This window comes from Syzygium oleosum, unplaced genomic scaffold, assembly GCF_021117445.2.
Source record: "Syzygium oleosum isolate NSW1041296 unplaced genomic scaffold, Sole_v2.1 Sole_v2.20, whole genome shotgun sequence".
Lineage (NCBI taxonomy): Eukaryota > Viridiplantae > Streptophyta > Magnoliopsida > Myrtales > Myrtaceae > Syzygium > Syzygium oleosum.
In genome coordinates, this window is record NW_026607504.1 from 1302469 (window position 1) to 1326719 (window position 24251).

The following is a 24251-nucleotide window of genomic DNA, read 5'->3' on the forward strand; positions in this document are numbered from 1 at the left end:
ATAGAGTTGTCGAACAACAAGAAGATAGTGTAAGGTACTTCGGAATATCAAAGTACAGGGTCTTGAAAAGATGGTTTATTTAACACATAGGTTTGGAAGTAAGAGGACGCAAAGTGTAATTAAGTAAAAAGTATGGGGTGATTTTTTGTAGTTTTGCTTGTTGTTAAGGGTTTACACTTTGAACTACAAGCCATATGGAAGCTATGAATTACACAGTTGCAGGATGAACCCATCTCAAGTTCTGGATATCAGAGGGCATTGCATTGGGTAGGTTTCCTGTTTTGAAAAGTGGTAACTGATAAGTAGACAATCCAGTTTTATAAATATTATAATGCTCGTTTTGTAGCAAAATGTTTTAAATAAGAAGCTGGCATTCATTCTTTAAGACATTTAGCCCAGTTGTCAAGCCTACTACTGTTCGAACAGTCCATTCAATTGCTATCTCTTGCTCTTGGGTTATTCATCAGCTAGATGTTAAAAATGTTTGTAGGAATGGTGTGCTCCGCGAGGAAGTATACTTGACTCAACCTCCTATGTTTATGGATTATAAATAGCCTAACCATGTGCGTCATTTACACAAGGCAATATTGGGACTTAAGCAAGCGCCTCGAGCATGGTTTAAACACTTTATTTAGTTTCAGCTTGGTGAATCTTTTAGTTGCAGCGAGGCAGATAATTCCATGTTTGTGCCTCATTCAAGCTGTGGACTCTTGGTTCTATTACTTTACGGTATGACATTCTTTTTAACAGATAGCAGTGCCACAGATATGCATAGTTTCATTCACAAGATTTCGTCTGCATTTGCCATGAAAGATTTGGACCATTGCATTTCTTCCTTGGCGTTAAGGCTCAACCTAGAGGTACAGGAGTTTTGCTGTCTCAATCACAATGCCCTAAGCAACCCATTGTCTCTCGCTCCAGTGCAGATAATCTAAACACAGGAGTGTCGCCAAAGCAGAATCTCAACCTAGAGGTACAGGAGTGTTGCAGAAATTTATTGGATTCGACAAATTTTACGTGATCTTCCTATAATTTTATCTAAACTTTATTGGATTCGACCGATTTTATGCGATCTACATATGTTTTTCTCTAAACTTGTTGAAGTCTTTGGTAATAGTGTCAGTGCCTCCTATTTAGACGCTAATCCGGTTTTCCATGCTTACACCGAGCATATTGGGAATTGATTTCCATTTTGTTCGGAAACATCGAGCGATATAATTGTGTAATATATATTCCAACTGCTGATCAATTAGATGACTCTTTTACAAAGTGCTTATCTTCTCATCGGTTTCAACTTTTTAAGGACAATATCTTTGTGGTTGTGGCGTCCCGTTCAGATCGAGGGGGAGTATTATAGTATCTTTAGTATTTATCATGTCTTTTGTTAGTTGTTTTTCAATTTCCAAGGTTTGATATGTAAAATTTGTGTAGTTGTCAATTGTTTCCAATTGCTGATATGTAGTCTTTCTAGTTGTCGACTTGTCATACATCTTTCTCAGAAGATTTAGTTTAAGAGTAATTGCTCAAGTAAATACGTGCAGATACGTATGAAACTACGATTTCACTGTATTGCAGTAGTCGTATTCCAGATTAAAAAATTAAAAACCTTCTTACTTTTTCAAATTATTCAAGATCAGGTTGAGCCACATGGGGGGCCCTATTTGCTCACGTTGTATAATCCTGCAATTGGATAGAATTTCTCGTAATTGTTTGCGAAAGGTTACAAAGCGGACCGCCTAGCACCTGCATTGGTGGCAACTGTATCGCCACGTGTCACGACATGGACGCGTGTGCGCCTTCAGAGGGCTCTTCATGCAGCAGTGCAGAACTCTATAAATGGAGGCCAAGATCGTCGCTGCAAATGGATCACCTTCATCCACCTCCTTTCCCAATCTCTAAAACTACGCAGTTCAGCCGCATCAGCATTCAGCAACCTCCAACAATGGCGTCTCACGACCAGAGCTACCAAGCTGGCGAAGTCAAGGGCCGTACTGAGGTATTTACATATGTGTTATATCTGTTCTTGAAAGCGTTGCGACTTCTGTGCACAAGCTAGGAGAAGATGGATTCCAAGCGTTGTTTAATGTGGCTCTGAACTCGAATCTTGGTGTGCCGTGCAAGAGAAGATGGACCGAGCGATGGGGGCCGTGAGGGACAAGGCCGAGGCGGCGAAGGACAAGACCTACGAGACAGCTCAGGCGGCCAAGGACAAGACCATGGAGAGCAAGGACCAGTCCGGCAGCCACATCTCCGACAAGGCCGGCGCCGCCAAGCAGAAGGCCTCCGAGACCGCTGAGGCCGCCAAGGAGAAGGCGTCGCGGGCCGCAGAGCAGGTGAAGAGCATGGCCCAGGGGGACAAGGAAACCGTGTAGCAGACCTTCGGGATGGGCGGCGACGACCGCATCCACAGGGACGACCCGACCCTATATAGGGATGACCCGCCCCGCTACACCTAATCGGCTCCTCCGGGGAAGCGAGCCGACGGTCGCGCCAGTCTGTGTGTTTTTCCATTGTGATTTTCAGATTTAGGACGTGTTTTTAGAGGTCCTCTGTGCTTTCCTATGTCTTTTGAGTTTCGAAAGTTTGCGGTTTGTCTTGTGGTGGTGACATTGTACTTCATGCACAACAGGGTAGAGGTGAGCGGTTCCAAATTTCATACCTTCGTATATAGGTTCTTCATTTTTTAAAATCTAGAACCTACCCGTCGAAACCTAGAACCTAGCTTGTCACAGGTTCCAGACTAGATTTCAGGATCTAACAGGTTTTTTTTTATTGCATTTTTAATTAAACAAAATAAAAATAAACGCAACAATATTAAATAAGCTTCTCATTTATCAAAGAGAATACAAGAAATTAATTTTCCTAGCATTACAATTCAAATAAATATAACTAAAATGAGAAGCCATTGGGTGAATTGATACCAAGGGTGAGCAGTTCTGTACAGGTTTCTATTTTTTGGAACTTGGAACCTACCCTATCACAGATTCTTGATACTAAGGGTGAGCAGTTCCATGTTCCGTATAGGTTCCTCATTTTTTGGAACCTGGAACCTATCCTATCACAGATTTGAGGATCGGTTCCAGAGTCTACTCAGGTTACACCTGTATTATTAATTGAACAATTGTAGTGAATGATCACATTTAATAACCATCACTTACTGCTATGATTTACTAACCACAACTTATATTTAGACACACGAAAAATATGAAACATTAACAAGTCATAAAATAAAAGCTCATGTTAGTGGTTTCAGATTATGCACTCGTCATCTAATGACATGAAACACCGCAGGATCACGAGAAGACAGGTTCAGGTTCCAGACTCCACCTACCTGGAACCTATCCGTCAAAACAAGTTCCCCAATTTTTAAAACCTAAAACCTACCATGCATACTTTGGAATATGGAATCTACAGATTCTTATTAATCAGGTTCTCAGGTTCCAGGATAGATACTGGAATCATGCGCACCGCTACACAGCAGCTCTGCTTTTCTAATGGAATAAAAATTCTTTCCCTTTGTCCTTGCAAGTTGTGACTCCTCGTCTTGCTCTGTTTGCCAACTCAAAAAATGGTGGAAAAAGATGCAACCAATGAGTTCCCAAAAAACATAAAATGATTCAACAAGACAAAAGGTGGGAAAGAAATGCAAAATACATATCATCGGGAAGAAATTTTTGAACTCGTGAATCCAACCGATCTCTCTCGTACAAGACCAATCTAGGCCATTTACGATCTGATTGCTCGTCCCTAACCCACTTACATATATCACGGTATGACAAAAATCAGCTCCATGAAACAAAGTTTGTTTTTGTTTACATCGATGGATTATTTTATTTCATCTATATTCATGTAACATGAAAGAGGATGTTCTACGTTTAAAGATTGTTTCTTTTCTAAAATATCCTCAATTAGTTAATTTTATTAGTATTTAAACAATGGATGGAGGAGTGATGGTATAGTTTTATTTTATGTCGCGTATGACAATTTCAAAATTCTTGAATCTCTTTTTATCGAGTCTTAGGGTGTTAATTCCTGTATATTGTGCAAGTAACTAATTTATAATAAACCTGCTGATCCGGATAATCCGTAATGCAAGATCCCTTGTACACACCATACAAGTAATTTGCATGTGCACCTTCACTAATCATTATTATAATAATGAAAAACGGAAGGTTTAAGGTTTAGGAAACTTCGTCATCTCCAATTTTGGTTAAAAAAAAATAAAGGGTAATTTGAGATATATTTTAGGAAATTTCGATCCAAAGAAAAAGATATACTTTAGGAAATAACGAAGATTAAAGTAATAAATTCGATTTTCTAATTCAATCTAATGTTGGTTTATTAATGATAGTCGGTCTCCGCTCCTCACGCCCATAAAGCCCCACCTGAGTAGAAGCTCTCGTGTGCAAAGTCTTCGTCGTAGTCCGGCGCGCGTGTGATTTTCCGGTGAGCTCCTCTGTGGTTTCTCTGTTCCGTCGTCGTCGTCGTCTTCGTCGTCTTCCCGTCGATCCTTCGCTCTTCTTTTCCGTTCTTTTTCTTCTGGGTTTTCCTTTTCTTGCGGTTCTGTTTGATGGGCGCGTCTTGATTTTCTTGGCCTTTTGCTGGTTCGGTCTTCTTGCGGTCGCTTGGATCTCTGGAATTTCTCTTTACCGGGTTCGAATCGATGTTAACGGATCGTGGGTAGTCGTGATCGTTTCCCGTGCTTTTGTCTACTGTCCATCGCAGCGACAAGTCGGGATCCGTTTGCTTAGTGTGTCGTAGGTTCTGGTTGGTGGCGAAAGAACCGGTTTTGGATAGAGCCAGGAGATTTCGCGTCGTTTTGAGATTCTGGGTCATGTTTTTCTGCCTCAACTTCGTGTTGTGCGCTGTTTGGGGTTCTCTGATTCTTAGGGATGATGGTGTAATTACGAGATTATTGTGGAGGGTAGGGTTTGTAATCGCGTTCTCACATGATTTTGACGTTCCTTTGTTATCTGGCTCTGTTCGGTTTAATGGACTTGGATTATCTTAGTTGTTTGTGATTGCCTTTTTCTTCTGTAGAATCATCCGGTAGAGTCCGGGGCCAGCTTAAAAATTGTATCTTTTTGGCTTTCCATCAATTGAAATTCCTAGATGACTTCAGATGTCAGTTCTTAATGCGTTCAAGAAATTAGGAAGCATACGATACTAAATAAAATTCAAAATTTCATGTGTTAAAATCAAAAGAGACGACATTAGACAATCCCGATCGTACAATGCTTGGTTTACATCTGAATAAGAAACCAACTCCTGCGGCAGGAGTTTTTATGTTATTTGACTGATTCTGTCGCTTGTATGTTACAGAGATTTTGAAAGTGCTTAGTGGGAAAGTATCAACAGTCTAGAATGCCAAAGGATAGAACAGTACGTTCCATTGTCGACCATCGGTCTTCAGCGGCTCCTTATCCCTGCTCCCCCCAGCATGTTAAGTTGTGCGAGTCCAACAACACAGTTGATTCAGCTGAAAACATCAGGGAATGGGAGGAAGCTAGGTGCCCCATTTGTATGGAGCATCCTCACAACGCGGTCCTCTTGATATGTTCATCTCAAGAAAACGGATGCCGGCCATACATGTGCAACACTAGCCACCGCCATTCAAATTGTCTCGATCAGTTCTATGGATCACCAGTTCCGTCTCCCTCAACAGCATTACCTCAACAAGTCCCTCCATCAGCCACAATAGAGGGACAGATGATATCTAGTAGTGGCGGTCTTTGTGGGAGTGGTGTGGACTCGAAGCTCGTCTGCCCTTTTTGTAGAGGGAAGATATTGGGTTGGGTTGTCATTGACGCTGCTCGCCAGTACATGAATTCCAAGCCGAGGAGTTGTTCCTTGGAGACGTGTTCGTTTACTGGGACTTACTCAGAATTAAGGAAGCACGCTAGATCTGAGCACCCGTATATCAGGCCTTCGGAAGTGGATCCGTCACGGCGGCATGATTGGACGAGGTTGGAACAGGAAACAGAGCTCGAAGATTTCCGGAGCACCCTAGAGTCAGCTTTTCTTGAAGATGAAACGGATGCTGGCCATTTGTTTATGGCAGAAAATCGGAGTCTGGATCAAATGGCCCCGTTTGAGGTCGATTGGTCGGCCAATTTATCCTGGGCCTTGTCTGTGGCAGAGATGGTGAATGAGTTCCTCTTGCAGAGCCTTGACCAAGGCCACAGACAGATGCGAGGCCGGATTCCAGCGCGGAGGACACCGCGGGGAAGATATGGATATGAGTCCAACGGTAGTGTCCGAAGGGCCAACGACTTCTCTGCCGGTAGGCGTCATGCCCAGAGGCTTAGGTGGCGTGATCACAGATGGTCGGCATCTAGCAATAGGCGGTGATTACTAGAACATGGTCCTTGTGGACGCGGAATATGGTGATCGGAACATGACAGCCCCTTTAATTAGATGCGTAATTGCTGTACATTGTCGTCTTGGAAGAACATAGAATCAATACATTGTCGTGCATGTTTTTATTCTCTCTTCTTGCATGTCTTCTAGCCTTTGAATGCTATGGTTTTTTCTCTCTTCTAATCATTGAATGGCTAGCCTACTGGGTGACAACTTTCAAATGTTCACTTAGCGTACATATTGATATGTTCAATCTTCTTGTACCAATTTACGATTTTCTTAATGGCTAACTTTCATATTTCAGTTAGTGTGACCCCATTAATTACTGCGAAAGTTTCTACGAGGTTCAAATATACAATTCTCAATAAATCAACTTTCCATTGCAAGTGAAAACCAACTGAACAAGTCACCTGGCACTTTGGCCTAACATGATCTAATGGTGGAGATCGATTCGTTAAAGAACATTCGTTGCTTAATGCAATTCAAATTCGTTCTTATTACGCACGGCGGGCTACACCTTTGAAGACAATCTGGGTACGCACGACCAAAACACGGAAAATCACATATAAAGAAGAGTAGTTCAACCCGTAGTTTCTATTGTTGAAATTCATGACGACGATTTCACAATTATAATGGGAAGAATTGACTAAACTCTTCCTGAATACAAAACTGTCCTATTAAAACATCTGAAGAAGAAACACAATAACCCATCTACAAAAATAAGATGCTCAAGAGGCCCGATTTGCAGTTACAAACAATTGAAACCCGAGATGTCAGAGGATCATTAAACATATCTACAATCAATGAATGCGAAGTGGAGGACTTTAAGGAACGCCCCTGTTCTGTTGTGTACTGCCAAAGACTGAAAAGAATGCTTTCGAAGATGGCACTCCAGCTCTTAGACGCTGGGAGTACTCTGTATATGAAGGGGCTCTCTGCAAGATATTGTAAGGATGGCATGATGATCTGGTAATGTTATCAATAAGACAACAGTTATGAGCCTTCCCATCAAACAAATACTCGGTAAAGCGGTTCTTATCTCATGGTGAGCCCTTCTGTCTGGTGCCTGCAGAACACAAATACCGAAGCATATATTCATTTGAAGCACATGTATCTGCCAAGTCTTGATGCATTCTTGTGATTGCCTTTTGCAGGGATTTCAAGGCAGGAAGCAGAGTCCTCGAATTTTGTTGGATAGACTGACCATGAGCTTTGCAGATTTCCTGCCAAACAAGCCGAGCGATATTATAATTGAACGTATGAACAAGCTATTGAACCCAGATATGTTTAAACATTCAAGACCTCACGTAATACCTGGCACCACCGAAGAATGAACTCCAAATGGGGGCAATTTTCTAAAAGACCAGCAAAAGCTTCTATTAGCCTCTGCAAATATCTAGAAGGAATTGATGAAGCAAGAGCTGGAATGTCCGTCGGACTTGCAGCAAAAACACATTTCTTGATCAGTGTATCTTCATTCAAACGAAGACTGAGAATCAAAGCCCTCTTTATTAAACCTTCACTTAGAGCTGCATCAATGGCCTGGGAAACAAAGGTGAAAACAATTATGGATGAATAAGTCTGCTGCTTCAAAATTCCAGTATAAGCACAACAAGCCATTTTTGCAATCACCACTTTGCCTAAGATGTCTCACAAAACTAAATTAAACTTTTTGACATTCCTTCCTCATAGCTAAGACCAGATGTTACCATCCAACTGCTGTACCTCTGGTGTCACATCAATGTCTAGATCAGTTGGATCAAAGATGAAAGTGTCGTCAGTGGAGTAAACTAGAACCCCCTCAGTTGTTGCAGCTGCAAAACTCCTACCAGTTGGGGCAATTCTCAGGCATTTCGTTCGAATAATGGGGCGTCCATGGTTAGGCAAGGATCCCGGTAAGTCATAGCCTAACTTTCCCCGGGTTTGTCTGTCAACTCCTTCTTCTGTGTCGGTATCGTCATCATCAAACAAATCTAGAGGTCCAGCATCTGTCATTTTCTTTGAATTCAAGAAATCAAGTACTCCATCTAGAGACAGATTATGGGTTATCTGAAACCTCCGTAGCAAAACCTGTGAACCGTAGATAAAATGCATTAGTAGATAGCCAATAAGAGGTAGAACACAAATGCACCCACTCAACATAGAGGAAAGATAGAGAAACCTAAGCATGCGTCAAGACAGGCAATACAAACAGGTATTTCTCCGTGTATAATTTGGAAATAATTGGTAAGGCAATCAACTGCTGACCAATTAAAATGTCAAGCCACAAGCAGTTTCAAGTTTTGTCTACACTTGGCCTAAAAAAGGGGGGAAGAAAAGGTCTTACTATTTTTGTCCTTCCTGAAAAAGGTTCTTCATAGAAAATGAGATTACTTATTACTATTTATCACAAAAGAGTCAAATATTTGGAGCAGTGCAGCCTTTACAGTGCAGAAGACTGCTTGGGCACTGGATTTACTGGCCATTACACTTCTCAAGTAACCAAAGAAAACCTTGTTGCATCAGATGCATACCAAGTTGGAGCTCCAAGAAATAAAATAAATGACGTGTATCATAGACAAATTCGACCTGATTAAAAAAATGAGAGAAATTATTGCACATTTTCACTTGCACAGGAAACTACGGCAACATGCAGAAAAAAAAGACGAGACATTCTGCCTCAAGTACAAAGCGGATCTTAACTTGCAGCATATAGTAAGAACAATGTGAAAAGTCCTTTATTCTCCCTGAAAATTGCCAGGTTAAATCTCTAAATCTTCTGATCAGATTACAAATGATCCGGCACACAAGCAATTATATTTATAATATAAAGAGTTACGAAATCTTGACCTAGGACAGGTGTAAGTTTAATTTTGTTAATCAATCCAAGTTTCTGTAATATTATCTTCCGATCACAAAAAGTGCCCTAGATGTATGAATACAAAAAAATAAATAGGAACATACCACCAAGACTAGAGATTTTTCAGAGCATTGCAACGTTAGAGCATCGACAAAGCGGGACATAATAGAACTGCTAAAAACCCACCTGTTCGGTAACATCATACAAACAAATGAATTTGCTACTTCCTCCAGCTAGAATGTAACTCCCATCAGCCGAATAACATAGAGTTGTAAAGTATTTTCCAGAACTTGAGTTAGCAGCTGCTCTACGATCTGTTGCAAGTCGACCCCCAGCAATGTCTCTACGACCCTCAATTGTGTACATCAACAAGCCATCAATTGGATCCCAGAAATGAATCTGTCCATCTAATGTACTGCAAGCCAACTGCTTTCCATCTGGACGATAAACAACTGTAAGAACGTCATGTGTGTGAGGAAATGTTTCAACAGCGCCTTTTGCCTCAAAAACATCCCACAGTTTGACAGTCTTGTCCCATGAGGATGAAGCTAAGATTGCCTAAGATGGATACAAAAAATTCATCAGCCAAAAAGATGTAACAGAACCAATCGTTAAAAATCCAAACTACACTGGAACATTCAAGAATTCAATTACCAAACATGCTTTAAGATTATAACGGCACCAGAAAAGCAATGACTTAGAAATAAGCACACCAGAATTAATGCAGACTCAAATAATAAGTGAAAATTAAGATCATGAACAGTAGTTATAAGGAAAACATGGACAAAAAGCACAAGCTACTCACACTGGCGGGAGAGAACATCAAACCATGAACAGGGCCTTCGTGACCACTAAGAACATCCAACAAGCGGCCCGTCTTCATCGACCACACAAAAATCTGGTACAAGCGAAAAAATTCGGTTAGGATTATAAATAACTACGAAGCAGTAATTCCTTTGCCATGATAAAAAAAAATAACCTCAAATGAATCAAGGGTTCCTGCACATATAACTTCACTGCTCTGGTCTGCAGTCAAAGAAACAAACTGCCTAGAAGAAGGGGTTGTAAATGTCCTGAAATTTCGATAACGGAATAAATCCCAGGCACGAACAGTCCCATCAAGGGATGCACTAAGGAGGCAGTGGTTATTAGCCATAAAATGGAGAGCAGTAATTGCATTGGTGTGCTCCGAAAATGTCACAAAGCAGAAGCCTGAGGAAACAGTCCAGACCTGGAACGCGCAAAAGAAGCTTCCACATCAGGTCAAAGTGTCCATCAACACAAAGTAGCATCAATTGTTGAGAAATAGAATCTTCGCAGTATATAGAAAAGAAATGAGCAAACAAAATCAGGGCCATGATGCTGGCAAAGTCAATTTGCCAAAAATTTCCTTCTATCAATTCTTAGGGGGTGGGGCTACTTCCACCCCCATTTTAGATGGAACCACACGTTTTTGTTTAAAGTGACAAAAACATCCTTAACTTTGAATGGAAAGCAAGTGAATTTTAATAATGTTTGAGAATGGTCAAGGAATGAAATCAGTCTCTATGGTTTAAACAAAAAAATCCAATTGTTTTATAGAATCACACTTTTTGTACAGGACTTAGAATGGTTAATAATAAAGGAAAAAATATTCTGAGGTCATTTCCACCCTTAACTTTGAATGGAAAGTAAGAGAATTTTAATAACGTTATTAATACTTAACTGAGTATCAATGGCATAAGGGTGTTATTGTCACTTTATATAAAAAGATGGTTCCATCCAAAATGGGGGTGGCAATAGTCCAGCCCTTCTTAGGGAGGTCAAGTTGATTCGATGCTTTAAAAAGAGAACCTCTAAGTAATGCAAGCACTCAGCCGCAGGAAGCTTAAGGTGCAGCTTGCTTGGCAAAATACCAATAGAACTTTTACATGAACCACCAGAAACTCTTGTCCAGGTTTAAGCACACACAACTTCAAAGCACACACATCTACCCAAATCACAAGACATTTCCAATGGATGTCAAGCATGCAAAGAAAACGATTTTCTCATGGAGAAAATCGAAATTACCTTCACTTTGTTGTCATCTGCTCCAGTGGCCAAGAGCTGCGAATCAGGTGAATATGCAAGGCAGTTCACATCGAAATAATGTCCTTGTTGCTTCAGTATGTAACTCTCGGATTTCCACTCCCACACAAGCAACTGCCCGAGCTTTGCACACCCAAATGTCAACCAATTACCAAGCTCATTGAATACTGCAGTCGTGATCTTCTCCTTTGAGATTGACAACAAGTGGATGCAGACAAAATCGGGCATTTGGTACAAGCCAAACACACCATTAGAGAATCCTACAACCAGGAGGTCAAGTCCACAGTGATAGTCGCAAGATGTCAATCTGGCCGGTGCTTGCATAAAACTATCCTTCCTCAGCAACACCCATTTACCTCTATGCAACAAACACTCACCATCCTCCACACCATCTTCGTTATCACCAAGCTCCTTCCTCTTCTTCGCATTAACTTCCAAAGTCCTCTCATTACTTCTCTCTGGAGTCCCCGGTGCAGGCGGCTCCTCGCCGCCCGTATTTTCCACATCCCCACTGTAACCCCAGCTGAATATGTAACTATCACGAGTTATCGTGTAAATCCGATCGACCCTGTCCGTCCTTTTCTCCATACCAAAGAAACAGCCAACAACGGAATCTCTATGACCCAAAAACAGAAAGGGCTTATTAAAACCACCCTTCAATTTCCTCACACAAAACAACCTCGCCGTCAAATCTTTCGACCCGACCAGCAAATACAACGAATCGGGGCTCCACTTCAACGACGTCACTTTATCATCGCAATCGGCGAAAGTCCTAACCAGCTCAAACGGGAAGAACTCCTTCCTAAATCCCGGGGACCGCCATATCTGAACCAACTTACCGGCGCCGACCGCGATGAGCTTGCCGTCGGGCGAGAACTCGAGGGCGCTCACGGGGTGCTTGAAGGTGATCCGGTGCAGCACGGCGCGGCGGGGGAGGTTGATGAAGAGGCAGCGGCGGTTCTCGTCGACGGCGAGGAGGAAGGTGCCGTCGGGGGAGGCGGCGAGGCGGGCGATGTTGGAGGAGCACTGGATGGGGAGGGTGACCGTCTGGGACTTGAGGAGGTCGGTGTCGGAGATGCGGTTGCCGACGGGGGAGATGAGGTGGGTGTTCCTGGAGATGACGGCGTCGCCGCCCCTGTAGGGGGCGCCGAGGAGGTTGTGGAACCTGTAGTTCATGGCGGGTCGGCGAGAAAGTGAGGAAAAATGCGGCAAAAATCGGAACTTTGAGTTCGCCCGGAAAGTGTTGGGGCCGCGTAGGGGTTTTTGGAGGGTTTATCAGATCTCCAGGCAGACAAAAAGTGGAGTTTTGTGGCGAATATGGGCCCAGAAGAACAGATGAAAAACGACTTGAGGCCCATAGAGAGAGAATTTTCTCTCTCTTCGATTACAGAATTTACAGTAGCTCGGATTAAATTTTTACAAGATTAGCAAACTAACTAATGTCATGGATTCTTGCCCATTTTTGGATGTGACCCACTTGTCCAAATGTAAGACTTCTGTGCCAATTTCCGCAAACAATGTTGATGCATCATTCTTGATATGGATGCGCTATGCGTTTGTTTTGGGCAGACATTAGAACATACGGTAATCTGATGTTTGATACTCGCATGTTGACTTGTTCTAGTGCTTGAGACGGACGCTCACGGCAGCAATTGTGATCCGGCCGAGTCATCAGATGCTCCTCCTTCCCGAGAAGTCCTGATACGCCTCGATTCTCGCCAGTGCTTGATGAATTGATTTCTGAGTATTCTAATGTCTATTCAGTTTGCTCGGTTTGATCGGTTCAATCGTTTAGATTGTGCTTCCTGTGACTCTTCTCAGTGCCTGACTAGTTTATGAGAATGTTTTAAATTGTTTTTGCTGTTGCAGGAATCCCCCCATTCGTCAATTACTTTTGCAATGTTTCTCTCTTGATTTAATCTAAAGTGTTGCGCTATGCAGAACGATTTTCAGGAGCTGATTTGCCGCCTGCTTTTCCTGTCTTTAAATCAACTCACATGTTCTCTTAACCAGAACCTAGTCCGGGAAACCCGGGAAAGATTGTTTGATAAATCACACCAATTGGTCATGTCCTCGTATTATCTGTTTCTGTCGTTTCCTAGAGAAGAGAGTTTCAGCAGGTTCAAGTGAGGATTTGCATTTCCCTACATTGGCCAGTGTCCTACTCAGCCCAAGCAAGAGTCCTGCAGTCCTGTCTGCATTCAGGAATATGTAGCTGATTTTTGCAGGAGTTAACCATACAAATTCTGTTGAGCGTTATCCACCAGCCGGCAAAGTTGAACCTCTTTTATACTACAGGACTCGTTGAACTGTGTAATTTTCCCTTTCATTTTGTTCATTTACCTTCCTTGCAAGTGAACTTTGAAGGACCCCTTCAGTTGTTGAACTTTCCAAATTTTCCAGACTTCCACAGCACACTTGAAGATCAAGATTTGTCCATTCCTAAGCTCACTCAAAAGAAGAGTAGGATCTATGTGAAGCTCACTAGTGGCACAGAGTTTTTGTCCGTCGATCTTGCAGGTAGACTCCTTGCATTAGATAAGACCTCATTCTTTATGGAATCAAGCTCATCACATATCCATCAACCTAAGTGTTCAATGAACCAAAAAGTCTGTGCCATGGTTTCTCTAGGCTATTCATGCGCGCTTCTATGTCGAGATCGAGAGAGAGAGAGAGAGAGAGAGAGAGAGAGAGAGAGAAGCTGCCACATGAAAGATAAAACATAACTCATCTTTCGTAAAGAATTCTAAATTCCGGAAAAAAGTAGATCTCTACTAACCATTACATGCTACATATGTGTAAGCAGCACTTCCAAAAACTTTATTACGATAGGCAAGAAGAAAATAGCGAAGGTGAATTAAACTGTATAGCGTGTACCCCCCCTCATCCACTTCTCCTTGTATCGGCATTCATCCTACTTTTCATTTATTCTCTCCTCGCTTGGTAATATGTCGGTCATCCATTCTTTTTCCACCAATGCCTGAGGAAACTGAAGCTTCGGTATTGAATCAGTTATGAGCCATAACCCTCGAGCCCCAGCCTAGCAGTAAGCCAATGGCAAACGTCTTCCATCTCTTTAGGGACCGTGTAATGACCGAGCCTGCGCATTCATGCATTAGCATTCATAAATGTATAAGTCTGATAGTCCAGTGTATACTTTTTTCCTAATATAAGGGAATCAGCTCAATACCCATCATGAGACTTGAATGTAACGTATTGGAATCCTGCTGAGCTCAAGTAGCGGGATGACCTCTCTCCAAAATTAAAAGGGACTACATCATCACCTGTGGCAGAATCGAGAACGCCCTTATTTCCCATTTAGAGGGGCCGAAAATCACTAGAATTGAAAGAACTTGCGAGAGAGACTGAAAGAGCAAGATTTACGAGAAATACTAACATGTGCCATGGCAAAGAAAAATAGGCAAGGATGAGGCACGCCTTGCAGCATCATTGGAAACCTCCATTTTGTTTCTCAAGCTCCTGTGATAGAAAGCGAGAATTAACTTGTCTGAAAGAACATGTTTGGGTAACCCCTTCCAACTTTATCAATTTAGGCTTCCTTCAGATAACATGACTTTAGCAGGGTTCATATTGTTAGTAGTACCACGCTAAAATCGAGAAATAAGTCGGATATGCTGAAGAAATAGCTGAATCAGATTACTTCTCTCCCGAAAAGAAGGTGACTTGGTATGAACTATGCAGGACTCTGGCTACTAGAGACTTCATGATATTCTTTTGACAACAATAGACACAGAGTCTCGTAAACCAAAAGAGAGGTGCGATTGCTCCCAAAATTTTTTTTTTTTTGTCTAAACATAACCTATGGAGAAAAGGAGTGTGGACTGACCGTTTACATGGAAAATATAAAATGCTTTGAATAATTACCTTGAGCCTGGAAGCCAACCACTCAAACCGATAACTGCCCTTAAGTTGATTGGGTATGGACTTCCATTTGCATATTTACCCAGAGCGAAACAGGTTGCCGAGTAAATAGCTGTGGCAGCACCCATACTGAAGCCTCCAATGCCAACTTTCACTGCAAAAACATGACAAGTGGTTGCTACATCACGAAATGTTATTCAAGATGGAATTGTTGATTGATCAGCAACCTAGTAAATATCAGAGAAGCACATGGTACATACTATCAGCCAAAAAGACAGTGGTGTTGCAAATGATTGTGACTGCCTTGGGTATTTGGACTATCTATTAGTAATCTTTCCTACTTCAAAAGTTGCGAAAAAGTGAAGTTCTTATACCAACTTTTTGCTTAATTGACGACCACAATCTGAAAATTAGTTCCAGAAGGTAATCCAGAATAAAAAAATTAAAGATTGCATGTATTAAAGAAATGCTTCTTCTACAAAATTTTCTTCCGGTCTTAATTACCATCAGCTGGTTCTGTCGACAAAAGATTGGCAATATGCGCTGCTGAAGCATCTAAGCCTTCCCAATCATCTGGACTATCTTCTGAAATCTCTCGAACGTCAAACCCTGGGAACATGCATCAAAACAGACTTTTAAATTACAATAAAAATTTATCACATTGGAAAAAAGAAAAGATAGGAATAGATTAATCATCTTACATGCAGTACAAGGAAATCCGCCTACCAAAGCCACGGGACGAGTGGGAGCAGTTGGACAGATCCATTTAATCTGCTTGAGGAAAATTGTTTTCTAGATGTATAAGCCTCCTGATATCAGACTAATTCTTATTTTGAGCAGCAGAGATTAAGGAGGAGCGCACTTACATTAGGAAGAGAGAGGGATTCCAAGTGCTGGGACAAGCTGAGCCAGCCAAAGAAAGCAGATTTAGAGTTTACTTCATTTTGAAATTTTCATGCAGATGAAGGACATCAAAATATGCATAGCCTTAGGACCAACACAGTGGGAAAGTTTCATCTCAAGAACTTGAGAATCTACAATGGCCACCACAGAAAGTTCTTCTACCCCGATTTGGACATTCTCATCTGTCGTAATCATTTAAATAGCTATACCGTAGTGAGAATTCTCTCTATAACATTTTCTGAGACTGAGCGTCCAAAAAAGTCTCTCCCAGATCATTATATTTGTTTGAGTTAGGAATATTCTTATGCAAAATTAGAGAGCAGTCGTTCAGCTGCAGTGAAACCCAGTGGATTAGTGGTCCCTCATCATTAAAAACTACTACAAACACTCTCATTCAGGCTAAGCAGAAGCCCTAGGTTAGCTTCAGATAAGACAAGACGAAAGCATACATACATACACCCATATATGTCTATGATATATTGGAATAAGCACGAGTTAGAATCTCCAAAACAAAGTTGCATCATCTGGACCACAATATCCCGTGAATTGTTGAACATGCCAAGACACTGATATTCTTTAATAAGTTCCTTTTCTTTCTCAAGCATGAAAATAAAAAGTGACCATGTACAAAGTACAACGTGGCTTTTTGGGAAAAAACCAGGGAACATACTAGAACAAACATTCGTGAAAATGAAACCGGGCATAAACGAGAGACATGAATATCTTAGACTAGAATGTGTTCTTCTCTCCGCTGCCATAATGATAGCATAATGAAGAGTGAAGAAAAAGACACTCAAAAATTAATTCAAGCAAATTTTAAAAGGATGGAGCTCTATCCAAGAAGAAAGGGCTTCTTCCTCAACAAAAGTTCTTTTTTTTCACACAATTTGGCGTAGAAAGAAACCGCACTAAAAGAGTTAAAGCAGAGTGATGATGGGCAAGACTACCTCGAGCCATTATCACCAAGGCCATGCAGCCAAACAATAGTGGCCTGGTGTCTCCCTCTTGGCCGCACCACATGTGTTCGCCCAAATTCAAATGTTCTTCGGGACATTCTATTACCTGAAATTAGTTGCAAAAACAAGGTCATTATGAGGGGCAACAATGCGAAAAAGAGGTATTTCCGCTTAGGACTGAAAAGATAACTTCTCTCGGGACAATGCTGCCATGCTATGCTGGTGAAAGTGGAAAGCAGTATCACTATGCTTCTTATGCTATGCACTAAAAATAAAAGAAAAATCTAGCTCTTGTTCTCATGCATCATTAGGAATGGCAGAACATGAAAGATTAAGCATTAGTCTGACTAAAGATGGACAAACCAGAACTTGATGAATGCTGCTGATAGCTCATTCCCCTAGCTCTAGAAAGCACACGGAAATAGCAGTTGAGCTGCGATGACTGCTATTGAAGAGCTGCAATGAAAAAACAAAGGGTGACTGTATGTATTTATAACCAAATGAACCGAAGGCGACGTGGGAAAGGAATAGAACATTATGAATATGCATCACTAGGAATGTGTAGCAACCGCACCAGCTCACATTGCTCCAAAGAAAACGCCTAGAAACTCACAAGAGAGAGACAGGGAGAGGTATCCATTGAAAAAGATAGGCAAAGACAACAAAAAGCCAAAAGGAAAACATTTAAAAAAAGCAAGATATCTTTTTGGGGCTCAGAGAATCAAAGCAGGGCAAAGCACCATCGTCCACACTCAAGCTAGCCAGCTTACCGATTTACAATGTTAGAGAGGAATAAATGCTTGCAAGCAGTGGCAGAGGGAAAAACAAACCCAAAAGCAAGGCCCACAGCAAGTGAGGAATATTTCTGAATGCAGGAAGGAATAACCCAAATTGGTAAAAGAAAATATCTTTCTTTTCAACAGACCTTTTTTAGTTTATAGATTTCTGGTGACTGATGGATACCCATTAGTCGGAAAGTGAAGTTCCATCCCATAAATTGCATTTTTTCAGGACCCAATATGGAAAAAACGAAGGAGGGAAAACGGAGACTTCGAGAGAGAGAGCTGGGGTTATCATATTTTACATTGAAGTTTTGAAGCTTCTAGTCATTCATGAGTTACCAACCTGTTGGAGATTAGACAGAAGACAGAGGAACTGAACTTTTTCCCTCTCCTTCCTCTCCTGTTCCTTGCTTCTTACTGTGCTTTTTGGTTTCTGCCATTGGTGGAGTCCCGATCTTTGTTTGTATTTTTACATTGAACAGAGCACACGACAAAATCCCAAACCGCGCGAAACACAATGTGACATTTGTCTCCGGACAAAATGATGACCTGATCTAATTTCCTACTCAATTTAACTGATCTGCTGTCTCTTGTCTTGTCTCCTGTGCTGCATAAATCTCTTACCTCAACTAATACATCTCAACCCATAATTCATGGAAGAGGTAATTTGCCATTAATCAAATGTGGCTCAAAGGTCAAATCTCAGATCTAAATATGCTCACTCCTATGCTAACAAGTTTTTCCAAACTAGAAATGCCCCCATCTTCTCTCCTTTTTTCGGTTAATTGAATATAATAACAGCCGCCGAATGAATTGTTCCGAATTAGTTGTTGATGAATCCGAATTATGTAATAAATCATTGGATGGTCATTCTGTTTATACAGTGGCATTTGATCGTGCCGTTAATGTTGTGACGGTGTGTTGCAACCTAAACTACTTTTGATGGAACGCGAAATCAAACATACACACTGCTTACAACTACTTGTGACCGCAAGAGTACCACTAGGGAGTGCCTGTGCGATGTTGCGGGATTTTCTCTCTTGTTACACCGCGTTTTTAAACAATAATTCGTATTGTCAGATGACATCGCTTGATCATATACATCAAACCTCACCGAGAACACCAACACATTCCTCTTCCGGCCCTTTTCAGGTAACAAATTGACTTTCGTCCTCGAGCGAGTGTGAATAATTTTAGCAGGTGAGTCAAGAAAGTAGAATAAACTACCTTCGGTTTTTTTTAATTAAGCTCGCGGTATCATGTCACCCTCTTGAGCAAATATAAATTGCGGACAGGAGGACAAGCTTTTGCTGTGGTAGTGACGTAATTGTTTAGTAGTGAAGTGTGAATATGGACAATATTAGCAACACCTTCGAAGATGCAAAGTGGGAACTTATCCCCCCCTCCTTCATGTGCATGAAGTCAAAAGGGCAACCCTTTTCGTTCGTCAACTCCTTTTTTAAATCCCACGTTCTTTAGAAGAATCTGTGAAATTTTCTTTCCACAAAAGAACGTTTTCGGCACAAAGTTTCGGATTAATTAAAGATTAGACAACATATGCTGTTGGCACTAAGACTCCAATGTGCTCTACGTTAATGGATCCGCATTAACATAAGTCGGCAAATAGGCAAAGTTTTTCCTTCTTTTATTCAAAGAAAGGGATGGAAGTATGGAACTGGAATATGATTACTAGGCATCCATTAGCACATTCTAACTCCAGAATTGGCAGGCACCTATAAAAGCTACTGGATGGAAACTCTTGGGTAGAGACTTGTATCTAGGAAAATTACATTAAGGATACTGGCAATGTCCAAAAGCATAATGGCATAATGATGGCTAGGTTTTCGTCGCTTAAGTATAGCCATATCTTCAGCTTCAAGAGAGACTTTAGAAAAGAGCAAGACGTAGCATTCTCTTAGTTAGCCGGGGAGGCATATCGACAATATACCCCAAACTCAAAACAGACGTATGACCAAGCCAAGCAGTGCTTTACTTATTGCTTCAGAAAATGCATTGTAAAACTAAGGTCCCATTGGCTGATAGCCAAGAAACGATTCGCACAGTCGAATCAAAGGCTTTTATGGCTCTTCGAGAGTGCACGTGACATGCACAACGATATTGACAATTTAATCCAATGCAAGTGGGAGGCATTTTACAGAATTTCCACAGATTTATTGTGTATCCACAGAACTTCTCCATGCATTTCTTCTTTATAGGAAGAAAAGCTGTTTTTGTCCTATTAATGACATGCATGATTTTGACAGGACGCTTTGAATCTATTCCCTTTTGATTCTCGTCACGTTGATGCACATTTTGGTGAGCCAAGATCATGAACGGACGGACCGCGCAAAAGCCTTTACGAGAATATATCTAATCATCCCCCATTTCCCTCACCTACTCGCCCCCACCACTCTGTCGCATAAGAAAGCGACGTAAACGGCGGGTGTTTTTCTTTTGATTCAAGAAATGACACCGGTTTGTTCTCGAAAAGCTTGTGAGCTGACGAAGCTAAACAACTTTAAACCACCAAAAAGAAACTCCGTGGACAAGACAGTAGAATAAAGGCAATCAACTTTGAGAAGGGCCTCTTCTAATTGAAATGGTTAATAGATAATTTAGCATGACAAATCCACACCTGGCATGCCTGCGCTCCATTGCAAGTTCTTTGCATCTGTTCCTCATCCACTTCACCAGTTCTTCCCAGTTGTATTTGTGGTTTAACTCTTGGAATTTGGTGAAGCAGGTATATCTAACAGGTGTCACAACTCCGAGAGAGCATAAATATGCACAAAAAGATGAAACAAATAACAAATGTTCTGTGATTCTCTCAAAGATACTGATGAATGTTCACGAAAGAATCAATATGTATTGATGATTTATTGAATGCTTGCCAGCAAAAAAATAAAAATATAACAAGATTCGCATTTCTAACAGTGACTGCCTCATGAATACCATGAAAAAGAAAAAACTGACCAAAATGTTGCCAAGCAACAGCCACAAAAAACCGGATCAATTAGAAACTGACATAACAGAGAGCTCCCAATTCTTACTCTGCAGCGTATATGGAAAAGCTTTATTCCACTAGGAAATCGAAAGATGAATCAGTGATGGTCCTCATCATTGCCATGCCCATCCGGTGGTCCTCCAGGGCCCACAACATCCAACTGTAAATCAAAATGGTACTATAAGAAAGTTCTGTGATTGAAATACCTGTTTAATTACACAAGTCCAGTTTGAAGAAGTCCCTACTAAGAATAAGAATAGGACACAATAAGAAAATTGAAGAGCTCCCACTTGACACTCAAATGTACATATGAACCGCAACGCTGATCCAATGATATACATATACTTGAACAAGGTTGAGACCAAAAAAAAAAATACTTGAACAAGTTATAGAGTTGAAAAATCAAATTCATTGATGTCTTTGCCAATTCTCCATTGATTTCGCTAAGGAAGAATATAATTACGCAAACCTCCTCCTGAAGTTACTTCAAATCACACTATAAAAAAATCTATTTCATCCGCATAAAGTTTTGCCAACTAGGGCACATCTCACACAACCAAGCTGAGTAACCCATACTGTACAAAGGAAAACAAACAAGTACCAAAAGAAAAAATGAAGAACGTGATCAATCCATTTCCAGGATAGAAGTAGCTGACATTGAAAATGAATTTGTCGTCCATTCAACAATCTAAAAGAAGTCACCTAGAAAAAAAAGTGTTATTACGCAAGGAGTCCTTTCAGAACATATAGGACATAAATACAATTGCAATGATAGTTCCTTGAGTACTCATGCTACCCGTATGCACACATCATTTCAGTATAGTAGTATCAGGATTTCAAATTACGCACTCAGTCTTCTCCGGTCATAATAAGGTAAAGGAAAATACTGAAATCTGCTCCCCCACTTACAACAAAATACTGTGAACACACTGGGCATTCGTGCGGCTTGCCTTTCTCCAACCAAAACCACACAACGTCATGCTCATCCTCTGCAAGCGAAAATGAAAAGTATATTAGAATACATCTGACAGAAGCTTCAGTAAAAAGTGCCCGTGCATGAGTGCAAGTGTCTCATGGCTGAATGGGAGTGAATGGAAAAGGGTAACGAAAGCAAAAGGACTTGCCATCTTCACCACCAGGGCATCCAACTATTCTCTTGTCATAATAGGACTTAATGACAGCAGGAGCTTCCTGCATACATACAAATGATAAACTTAATTATCACAAAATAAAGTAAGCGATGCATTTAGAAAGTTCGCGGTGCTTTGCCTATCAAACAATACAAAAAACACATTCAACACCCCTAAACAGCAAAGACGAAAGGATTGGACAAAGATTCACAATATCTCTGATAAACAACTTCAAACATTTCAATTTTCACAAACCATGTCATATTGTGTAAGCCAAAGACACTCAGAGGCAAACTAACTCACTCTAGATATCTGTAGTAATTAAGGAACCATTTTCTCCAGAAAATCAAGGTTCCTACATGAACTTGATAATCATTGGTGAACAGCATTGCTTATCAACCTTTTACTCACAAATGAACAATCAGCCACCAAGCGACATGCCTCTACAACATTGTAAACTCCCAGTACTGAGTTTCTTTTTCTGTTTACTAACCTATATCATAATAATGCATGTTAAGCCTCCAAATTACACTGTCACGATGTATAATTGACCAAAAATCCTATATTGGTCTGACTTGAATTATTGGTCAATGTAGCTTTACTGATCCTATTGAGTTAATGATTTCATTTTGGGAGAAGCACTTAGCAAATAGAAAGAAAACAGTCAATTGTATATATCACTTTATTTCAGTGGATCGACAAAATTGAATGTAAAGTGGCAGCATGAGTTTGCAGCAAGCGCTCGTTCAGAAACAAAAAAGAGAAAACATCGGCACCATTTTGAACATATACCAATTAACTAATCCAACATAGTAAGCAAAACCATAAAACTCTGCCATTCAAACATTTAGAAGTGCCTATAAGGCTATAACTGCAGTAGGAAATAAAGTAACCAGTGTGCTGAGTTTTCTGATTCTAATGTCTGAACAATATGGAAAGCACCTCATCAGCACAAACATCCATATGTAAACATCAAATGCGAGATGTCACTGTATTGCATCAAACGAACAATTATTAGGTAATAAGTAAACTACAACTATCGGAAGCAGCATGAGACCAATAATGCACTCCAAGGGTAAACAGATCAGTCTATAGACACTAACTATCACAACTTGCAATAAGAAGACATGTCGAAGAGATAAAATGCACATCTCGGATTCACAATCAACTCTATGAGACTAACCTTCATGCCAAAAGGACCAACGGGATAGTTTATATCAAGAAGTTTCCTTCCCTGCACAAAGTAATAGCTTTAGGGAAACAACCATCAATGCTTTACCAAAACCATTCAGCTACGGAAAGATAAGAGAGAAAGACCACCTCAAGCTCAGCCGCAATCTCCTCTCGCTCATGTCCAGTAGCAATCGGCATCACATCTTCAACCTTCTTCTTCACAGCACTTTGCGCTGAACAACCAAATGAATCCACATAAATTTCACACGCCTTCGCCTAACAAAGAGGTCAACACCTCTTCCCTCGCTTTTTTTTTTTTTTCTTTTTTCCCTTTTGCGCTCACGCTACATCTACATTGTCAAAACCACTACCAGCAACGATATCTATAGAAACAAACTAATCTAAACGCGCATGCGAATTGTTCTCGCCATCCTTTCCTACTCGATCATCAGCATCCACCGGGGCACACGTAAAAAGAAGAAGCCAACAAAGCCACCTCCTCAAACCGGTATCGAAGCCAAAAAAAATCCACATCGATATCGACAATGCGACCAGCCTACGCGTGATCATCAGCAACGATTGCAGCACGGAGGATCAGAAAACCTACCGGAACCGACGCCGAAGCGGCGAACGAGAACGGAAGCGGAAGAAGCGGGAGCAACGAGCGATCGGGAGGCGGCGGACAGGGCGGATCGGCCGGAAGTGGACGCGGCGGCGGCGGCGGCGGCGGCCAGGGCCGGGAAGTGTGAAGAGACGAGTCTCCTCCACATGCTTGCGGATTCGTCGCAGCTTGACGCGGGAGTTCGGCTGATGGATCTGAGGAGGCGAAGCAGTCGGAGAGTTCGCGCGGAGTGGGAAGAAGGGCGGCCTGAAATGAGGAAAGCTCTGCGCGCTGCGTTTCTTGGACCTGACTTCGCGGCTTTCCACGTCAGCACGGCCCACCTGGATCCGCCGCCCAACCGGACCGGACTCTTTCCCCGGGAGTGTTTTCAGAACCGGACTAGATAGACGGTTCGACCGGTTCGACCGAGTGATCGATCGGCTTGTTTGATAGCCTATTTGGCTAGTCCCACGGTTATGTCATGAACCAACGCTAGAAATCTAGATCGCACGGCAACTTGGGCTTTCCTTTGGCTATTATACAACAATTATAAT

The 24251-nt window shown here is 41.4% G+C and overlaps 4 protein-coding genes and 1 pseudogene across 5 annotated transcripts; 2 read left to right on the forward strand and 3 right to left on the reverse strand.

Moving 5' to 3' along the window:
* The first annotated feature begins 1864 nt into the window (after nucleotides 1-1864).
* Nucleotides 1865-2619, forward strand: LOC115684078 (late embryogenesis abundant protein Dc3-like; annotated as a pseudogene).
* Nucleotides 2620-4320: 1701 nt separating this feature from the next.
* On the forward strand, nucleotides 4321-6488 carry LOC115683988 (uncharacterized). Its single transcript, XM_030608663.2, has 2 exons — nucleotides 4321-4446; nucleotides 5323-6488. The coding sequence occupies exon 2, from the start codon at nucleotides 5365-5367 to the stop codon at nucleotides 6349-6351; it is 987 nt and encodes a 328-aa protein (XP_030464523.1). The 5' UTR covers nucleotides 4321-4446; nucleotides 5323-5364; the 3' UTR covers nucleotides 6352-6488.
* A 451-nt stretch (nucleotides 6489-6939) lies between these two features.
* On the reverse strand, nucleotides 6940-12520 carry LOC115683987 (periodic tryptophan protein 2). The gene is made up of 7 exons (XM_030608662.2): nucleotides 11249-12520; nucleotides 10179-10430; nucleotides 10005-10097; nucleotides 9386-9757; nucleotides 8086-8430; nucleotides 7675-7902; nucleotides 6940-7583 (listed from the first exon to the last, which is right to left on the reverse strand). The coding sequence occupies exons 1-7, from the start codon at nucleotides 12440-12442 to the stop codon at nucleotides 7401-7403; spliced, it is 2667 nt and encodes an 888-aa protein (XP_030464522.1). The 5' UTR covers nucleotides 12443-12520; the 3' UTR covers nucleotides 6940-7400.
* Nucleotides 12521-13982: 1462 nt separating this feature from the next.
* LOC115683989 (uncharacterized) lies at nucleotides 13983-20562 on the reverse strand. The gene is made up of 10 exons (XM_030608666.2): nucleotides 20425-20562; nucleotides 17371-17463; nucleotides 16999-17113; nucleotides 16015-16051; nucleotides 15850-15919; nucleotides 15653-15757; nucleotides 15152-15302; nucleotides 14664-14746; nucleotides 14457-14550; nucleotides 13983-14366 (listed from the first exon to the last, which is right to left on the reverse strand). Exons 2-10 carry the CDS (start codon nucleotides 17399-17401, stop codon nucleotides 14279-14281), a joined length of 774 nt encoding a protein of 257 aa, XP_030464526.1. The 5' UTR covers nucleotides 17402-17463; nucleotides 20425-20562; the 3' UTR covers nucleotides 13983-14278.
* Nucleotides 20563-20585: 23 nt separating this feature from the next.
* Nucleotides 20586-24080, reverse strand: LOC115684077 (cytochrome c oxidase subunit 5b-2, mitochondrial-like). 2 transcript variants are annotated; one of them, XM_030608771.2, is made up of 6 exons: nucleotides 23704-24067; nucleotides 23244-23329; nucleotides 23107-23157; nucleotides 21918-21984; nucleotides 21703-21782; nucleotides 20586-20953 (listed from the first exon to the last, which is right to left on the reverse strand). In XM_030608771.2, the coding sequence occupies exons 1-6, from the start codon at nucleotides 23864-23866 to the stop codon at nucleotides 20891-20893; spliced, it is 510 nt and encodes a 169-aa protein (XP_030464631.1). In that variant the 5' UTR covers nucleotides 23867-24067; the 3' UTR covers nucleotides 20586-20890. The 2 variants fall into 2 exon arrangements, with proteins under 2 accessions (XP_030464631.1, XP_030464633.1); XM_030608773.2 differs by lacking the exon at nucleotides 20586-20953 and adding an exon at nucleotides 20967-21037 and having other exon boundaries at nucleotides 23704-24080.
* Between the last annotated feature and the right edge of the window lie 171 nt (nucleotides 24081-24251).

Excerpts from the sequence above, each read along its gene's own strand:
- LOC115684077 (XM_030608771.2), bottom strand. The coding sequence starts at position 23,866 with ATGTGGAGGAGACTCGTCTCTTCACACTTCCCGGCCCTGGCCGCCGCC. Across the intron at positions 23,330-23,703 it reads CCGCTTCGGCGTCGGTTCCG|CGCAAAGTGCTGTGAAGAAG; the intron begins GTAGGTTTTCTG and ends TTGGTTGTTCAG. Across the intron at positions 21,985-23,106 it reads TTGGTCCTTTTGGCATGAAG|GAAGCTCCTGCTGTCATTAA; the intron begins GTTAGTCTCATA and ends GTATGTATGCAG.
- LOC115683989 (XM_030608666.2), bottom strand. The coding sequence starts at position 17,401 with ATGAGCTATCAGCAGCATTCATCAAGTTCTG. Across the intron at positions 15,920-16,014 it reads AATCCCTCTCTCTTCCTAAT|ATTAAATGGATCTGTCCAAC; the intron begins GTAAGTGCGCTC and ends TTCCTCAAGCAG. Across the intron at positions 14,747-15,151 it reads GGTTGGCTTCCAGGCTCAAG|GAGCTTGAGAAACAAAATGG; the intron begins GTAATTATTCAA and ends TTTCTATCACAG.
- LOC115683987 (XM_030608662.2), bottom strand. The coding sequence starts at position 12,442 with ATGAACTACAGGTTCCACAACCTCCTCGGCGCCCCCTACAGGGGCGGC. Across the intron at positions 10,431-11,248 it reads CAGATGACAACAAAGTGAAG|GTCTGGACTGTTTCCTCAGG; the intron begins GTAATTTCGATT and ends TGCGCGTTCCAG. Across the intron at positions 10,098-10,178 it reads GAACCCTTGATTCATTTGAG|ATTTTTGTGTGGTCGATGAA; the intron begins GTTATTTTTTTT and ends CGCTTGTACCAG.
- LOC115683988 (XM_030608663.2), top strand. The coding sequence starts at position 5,365 with ATGCCAAAGGATAGAACAGTACGTTCCATTGTCGACCATCGGTCTTCA.